The 6,976-nt window shown below is 41.1% G+C and overlaps 1 protein-coding gene across 1 annotated transcript in view; it reads right to left on the reverse strand.

Moving 5' to 3' along the window:
* The window catches only part of LOC129727164 (uncharacterized), a 78,980-nt gene that overhangs the window by 71,393 nt on the left and 611 nt on the right, over positions 1 to 6,976 (reverse strand). Inside the window, exon 2 of the mRNA XM_055684687.1 lies at positions 4,049 to 4,314. Within this exon, the coding sequence (XP_055540662.1) occupies positions 4,049 to 4,220 (172 nt within the window). The 5' untranslated portion in view covers positions 4,221 to 4,314. The remainder of the gene's footprint in view (positions 1 to 4,048; positions 4,315 to 6,976) is intronic.

Below are 6,976 nucleotides of genomic sequence, written 5' to 3' on the forward strand. Positions count from 1 at the left end.
ACGATAAGTAATGCAGCCCCAAGCTCCTCCTCCCCCCCCCCCATTGATGCGTTAACAATCTAAGAGAACAAAGAGCAACTACATAAAAAGATATGATACATGGTTGAATGAGGTGGAGCAGATCGTTCTTTTATCATCGAACAATAATAGCACCACCATGGAGCGAACAGTTCCTCTTCGTTGTCAGCCTAAGAAGAACACAAAAAGATTTTTATATCGTCGCTTTTTATGACATTTTGTTTATTGTAGCTTTCTTGATATGTATTGTGCCATATCAAATAATGTTATGAACAAAACATTTCCTCAATTTTCAAATACACATCGAGAAACACATTTCATTTATGTGTATATACCAATGAATTTTCTGACAACGAACAATGAAAGTTTGAGAACTTTCATAGTTAAGAAAAAGTAGTAAAGACAGAGTTGGTAAAATACACCAGTACTTTTCAAAGACCGTTGACCCCGAACCTATAGAAAATACATCAAAATAGATGTGATTTTTGAATTCAGCATCGAAAAATACACTTAGATTGACATTTTGAATTCAAGACATAGAAAACAACATTTATGACCGCCCTTCTTAGAAAATGGAACCACTGTGCATCGGAGCCTTTCCTCGTCAACCTATGAAAACGGTCTGAGGCTGATAAACTTTGCCGCGGCCAGTGGAATGGCTATATTCAGCTGCTATTTTCCACGTTTGAATATTCGGAATCACCCCTGGAGGTATTCAAATGAACCTGCTACCAAATCGATCACGTACTGATTAAAGGTCGGCACTTTTCGGATGTTACTGATGTTAGGTCTTTCGGGGATCATTGACTTTGACCATTATCTCTCCGTTTGAAAGATCTACGCACGGTTCTCGAGCGTGCTGCACAGAGAGGACGATGCGTTTCAACATACGACTGTTAAGAGCTGATGGTTTAAAAGAAGAATACGCCAGAGAGCTGGATCAACAGATCGCAGGAGCAGGAGGTGCGAGAGGAAGACATAAATGGGCTGTGGAGTAGTATTCACGGTGCCATTATAACGACTGCGAGAGGTGTTAGGCACGACGCGTGGAAGAGACCCTAACGGCTGGTTTGATGCCGAGTACCAGAGAGCGACGGATGAGAAGAACCGTGCTAGGAGCCGCATGCTCACTGCGGCTACGCGTCAGAACAGAGGGAGAATCAGAGAGGCAAGAGTTGCAGAAAATAGAGTACACCGTCGGAAGAAGCGCGAGTACGAGGAGCAGGTCCTCGACAGCATGCTTGGTTTCGCTCTTTTGCTCTTTCAATGCTCATTGGGCTGTATTTTGTCAAGGAGGTAGAAATCGAACAAGTCAAGTATGAAGCACTTGTAGAGATACTCTATCTCTACAATTTATTCAAACACCGTGTTGTTGAAATTGCCATAGATACAGCGTGTAAGTCAGGCCAAGCTTGTAAAACCGGAAGAGCTGCTCTTTTGGTACCTACGAAAATAAAACAACTCTGGCTATGGAGCTATAGCAATTACAACATTACAGTGTTCCGACAAATTGTAAAGATAGAGTATCTCTACAAGTGCTTCATACATGACTTGTTCGAATTCTGCCTTCTTGACAAAATATAGCCTAATGAGCATTCAAAGAGAAAAAAAGCGAAACCAAGCCTGCTCGACAGCGCACAGCACAATTTTGCAAAGGAATGATGCGCGGGGTTCTATAGAATAGTCAACAGAGTCCGAAGTATAAAATTACCTGCGCCGGTCATGTGTAATGACAAGGACGAAAACATGCTTACGGATAAGCTGACGGTTGCAGCCAGGTGGAAGGAGCACTTTCAGGCGCTATTGAACGATGAGGGGCAGAAGGATCGAAGGATGAACAAGATGAGGATTATGAATGACGAAAAAGCTGTGGAGTCACCAACACAGGAGGAGGTGAAAAAGGCGATTAGTGAGCTGAAAACGGCAAGGCCGCTGGGAAGGACGGTATCCCGGCCGAACTTCTACAAGCGGAAAGCGAGCGGCTGTGCTATGCGATCCGCCAGATAATACTAAGGATCTGGAACGACTTGTTGAGAGGCCTCACATACCCTATCTATAAGAAGGGTCATCGATTGGATTGTTGCAACCATCGAGGCATTACGTTGCTCAACTCTACATGTAAAGTGCTCTCCCGTATCGTGTTCTTAAGATTGAGACCGTTAACGGAATGCTTTATTGGTGGATACCAGGCTGGTTTTCGACAGGGGCGTTCTAAGACAGATCAAATTTTCAGCCTGCGACAAGCCCTCGATAAGTTCCGGAAGTATGATTTGCATACCCACCATCTATTTTTGAAATCATGCGTGCGCTGGCGAGACATCAGCCGCGTTCGTAACGTTGAATGACCTGAAGCAGGGGGATGCGCTCTCTAACTTACTGTTCAGCATCATCCTTGAAGGTGCATCGACCGTAGGGCCGTGGAGGAGGCCTTCGTACCTTTTAAGAGGGAAGCAGCGAGATTGGGACTTGTCATTAACTCTGCCAAAACGAAGTACATGGTGGCTGGCAGGGAGCATGGGAGTTCCCGTGGTGTTGGTGCTGAGGTGGCGATAGATTGGAAACGATTTGAAGTGGTTGACGAATCCGTTTATCTTGGTACGCTTGTGACATATGACAACGATATGAGCCGTGAAGTGAAACGACGAGTTGCTGCTGCGAACAGGGCCTTCTACGGACTTTGTAACCTGCTAAGGTCCCGTAGTTCGCAAACCCTCACAAAACTAGCGCTGTATAGGACGCTGATACTCCTGGTGGCCCTTTACGGACATGAAGCATGGACGCTGAAGGAAGTTGATCGACGAGTGCTCGGAGTTTTTGAGCGTAAAGTTCTGCGATCGATACTTGCCGGTAAATTGGAGGATGGAGTGTCAGTCAGCCCGCTGAAACTTTCTTCAGCAGAGAACCAGTAAAAGGGCCGTCGACTTCGTGGTAGGCCTCGTACTCGGTAGATGTGCGCGGTAGACGACGATGCACGATCTGCTGGTGTAAGAGGAGACTGTAGGACGGCTGCCCAAGACAGAAAAAGCTGGTCATCTCTACTTCGTTCGGCTCTAGACCGGTGAACGGTCCTTTAGCCAAACAAGTAAAGTAAAGTATGTCAGTTGGCAAGGTTCGCATTCTAAGCACATTCTCGAACAAACATGTCAAACGAGTGTGCAAGAGCCGCCGGTCGTTCTACGTTTACGAGCGAAATCCTACTGCGACGCACACTAACGAAGCAAATCAAATCGAAGTGTTCACCGTTTACAAGCCTGATCATAACATTAATGATAAAAGCAAAAGTGCGTTTGTGTCACCGGGTAAAATTGTGAGGTTTAAGTTCCTAGATAGTAGGGGTACCTGTGGTAATAAGCTTCGTTGAAGCAAGATGCACCCCTCCGATTAACAACGGATAAACATTTTAACAACTAAATAATTATTCGAATCTATGTTTTCCATAGCCACCCGGTCAAATTAACAGAACTACAATGTCAGAAAATGTAAATAAATACAAAAATAGTTTTCGTTGCATACGGTCTAATTTTTCCCTCAGATGAATTTATTGTTTTTAGATTTTCAATTGTTGTTTTCCAGTAGCGGAAAGTGTTATTGTATCGAAAATATGGTGTTTCCAAAAACCATGCCGTTCGAGTGTATAGAATCCCAAAGAAACCATTTTACCATTATTTATTAGATGACAAAATGAGCCGTACTGCTCCAATTTTGTGGGGCATTCTGCCCCGTGGACGAGGTGCATTTAACTTCAATTGCATGGTGCTTCTTGCCCCTTTGTTGCGGTGCATTTTACCGCAGGAACCTTTAATAAATATTTTGAAGACCAATTTTTTTGACCTCCATGAAACTATAGATAATAGTCATTGCAGCAACAGAACTAGTAGGCACATGTAATGTTTTTCAAAGCCAATCATCAAGAGGTATTTCGTGAATTCGTTGGAGGTTTCAATAGAGTTTATTGAGAGGGACACATTAGGTGGCCATTATCGCAAATTTTTTTGGCAGGAAGCCAAACCGTAACCGTAATGATCCTTACCTCCATACATCACAAACAGCGTAACTTTCAGCATAATCAGGTTGGGGTTGATTCCATGGCGCATGCAAAACTTGTCCCACTTAGTGAGTTCCTCCATGCCGTCCAAGCCCGCGGTGTTAGTTCCAATCTCTTCGGCGCTGGCTTTCGCCGGCTTTTCACTGTCCGTTCCCATTTCGTCCTTACACTCACTTCACACTAGTACGTCGACGATCGTACGAATTTCAACTACTCACTCAATCCCAGTTCAGCAAATTGCCAAACTGTCACTGTAATAAAGCAAATCACTTTGCATTAAGCTTTGCGTGTTCACTTTTTTCTACGCTCTTCCTCTTTCCCCACGCACATGCACCAAGAAGATGGCCATCATTGCCACACTGCAACCGATTGGCCGCCATCCCGTAGCGACACGGTCACCTTAATTTGAGACATCCGCTATTGCAGCGAAAAAAGTAGAAACCTCAGCTGCCACTGGCCCTTGGAACATATAGCATACACTCGGGAGCATTCGGCATCGGACTTACGCTTTGAGAAAACCGGAGCAGTGTCGTGGTTAGGCTGATACCACTGTACACTGAATTAATGTTTACCTCAACAGAAGTGCGTTTGAACGTTAACAGCAAATAGACTCGATGCGAACCGTATTATTTTTTTATCTTTCTTATAAGTTATACGAATTTTGAATCGCTCAGTGTTGCCAGTATTCTCCTCACTTCGCTACCGGCGTAGAAACAATCACGCCAAGTGCTCATCCTCTCTAGTCAAACCTTCCTGGATATGGCTAACAATAGCGCTGATATTATTACCTCTTATCAAGAATTAGCCGCGGTCCTATCATCATACACGTCATTCTACATACATCAGGCTTGGAGTTGAAGCTGAGAAGGCCTGCCGATCTCTTAGTATCTCGAACAAATACGGATGAATACACAAGATCCAATTAATCAAAAACGCGTTTACATACGCTTTGGCCGGAGATAAACTTGCGAGTAATTTATGAAACTGTACAGCGTCAGCAGTCTGGCTGCGAAATGGTGTTCTATGACGCGGGCCTAGCGCCGTCCGCCGCCAGGAGCGCGTGCTTCGTTTCAAGAGTAACTAGGGACACTAATGGCGCAGATGGAATATAATTGGCGTACCTTCGTCGAATCGGGATGTTGCGCGGCATGGTCATGAACTTCGCGTAAATTAATAATGATGAGTGGATTAAATTATTATCTAACACACCATTTATAATTTGAATATTTTTGTTCTCAGTCATTATGTTTAAAAATAACTAAATTGGTTTTAATTTTTATCCGCCTGCAACATGTGAAAAGTAATCCAGAATCTATCGTTGCATAGGTGAAATTATTCGGTTCCTAATTTTTCATTTATAGAGTCTGCGTTGCATTTCAATTCTTGTTAATGCAGAATATATTTTTACGGCATATTTTACATACCTAAAAATCAATTAAAAATCAAAATTTATAAAATTTTACAGAAATCATGCAGTTTCCGATTGCAAAAAAGTTAACGTAAAATATCCAATGAAAAAATTCTAGAAACGGAATAAGTTAATCGTAATCCTACTATATTGCATCAATAATAATAAAATTAAATCGAAAAATATTTCAATATTATAATACAAAAATTCAATGGCCATTACAATCTTTCAATATATATTCAATTGAGCCTATTTATACTAACTACTAGGGGCTGGAATTATTTCACAGTGATTTTCTACAATTTCTTATAGTTTATTGTAAAAGTGGTATCACACTGGAATTACTTAAATTATTGTTGCTATAACTGTTACTGAGATTTCCACTTTAGGAATGTTCTTTGCGTTGGGTGTATTATTATTATTTTATACTATCCGACGTTTCATCACTGATCAGTGATATCTTCAGAAGAAAATATATATTGTTCGTTACTTGTCAAAATGCTTATGCTCATTTTAAGCTTATTGTAAACACTAATGGGGACGATCAGAAGTGCATTAAATCTATTGGCTGTGGACTCATTGGGACGGCGTATGACAACGGTAACATCAGCCATCGCAATAGGTCCACAGCCAATAGATTTAATGCACCTTAAATCGTTCAAATTAGTGTTGACAATAATCTTAAGAAATCATCTTGACAAGGAACGAACAAGATATATTTTTCTCTGAAGATGTCACTGATAAGTGCCGAAACGTCGGATAGTATGAAGAAATAATACACCCAACGCAAAGAACATTCCTTCAGTGGAAATCTCAACAACAATCATAGGAATAATAATATGAGTAATTCCTGTGTAATAACATTTTCACAATAAACCATTAGAAATTGCAGAAAATCACTGCGAGATAATTTCAGCCTCTAGTAGTAGAAGATACCTCTGAAGTTTAGCTACCCAAAGATGTGTCTTTCAAAGCCCTTAAAATCATCTGATCACAACTCTGCTGAGCATATTGAATTTGAAAAATTGAGTGTAAAACTGTTTCTAAGAGCCACCCTAAGCAAAAATAGTCTTGTACAAAGTCACTCGAAATCAAGTTATATAAAATTTTATCCAGCAAAGTATAACATTTTTTTTGCAACCAAAAATTTTTGTTGTTTAACTTCGCGGATTTCAGGGCCTATTTAATTTTGGTTCCATTTTGAATGTCGATCTATTTATAAGATCTACTTATAGATCATTATGTCGGAAACCGTGTTCTGTATCACGGTGCAGTACTTTTACCGAATGATTTCGATGTGATATTGCAATATCTGACATCTTTTTCATCACTGAATAAAATGTAGTCATGAAAATGACTATATAGGTATTCATCTAAATTCATCTAAATTAGTTTTACGATAGTAAACGTTACTACGCATTTTCTCACTACCAATAGTTGTGTGCAGCAAAGATCAAAAATGTATGCACATCTGGGCGTTAAAGCATATTTTAAAACCCAGGAAA

The sequence above is a fragment of the Wyeomyia smithii genome, chromosome 3 (assembly GCF_029784165.1).
Source record: "Wyeomyia smithii strain HCP4-BCI-WySm-NY-G18 chromosome 3, ASM2978416v1, whole genome shotgun sequence".
NCBI lineage: Eukaryota > Metazoa > Arthropoda > Insecta > Diptera > Culicidae > Wyeomyia > Wyeomyia smithii.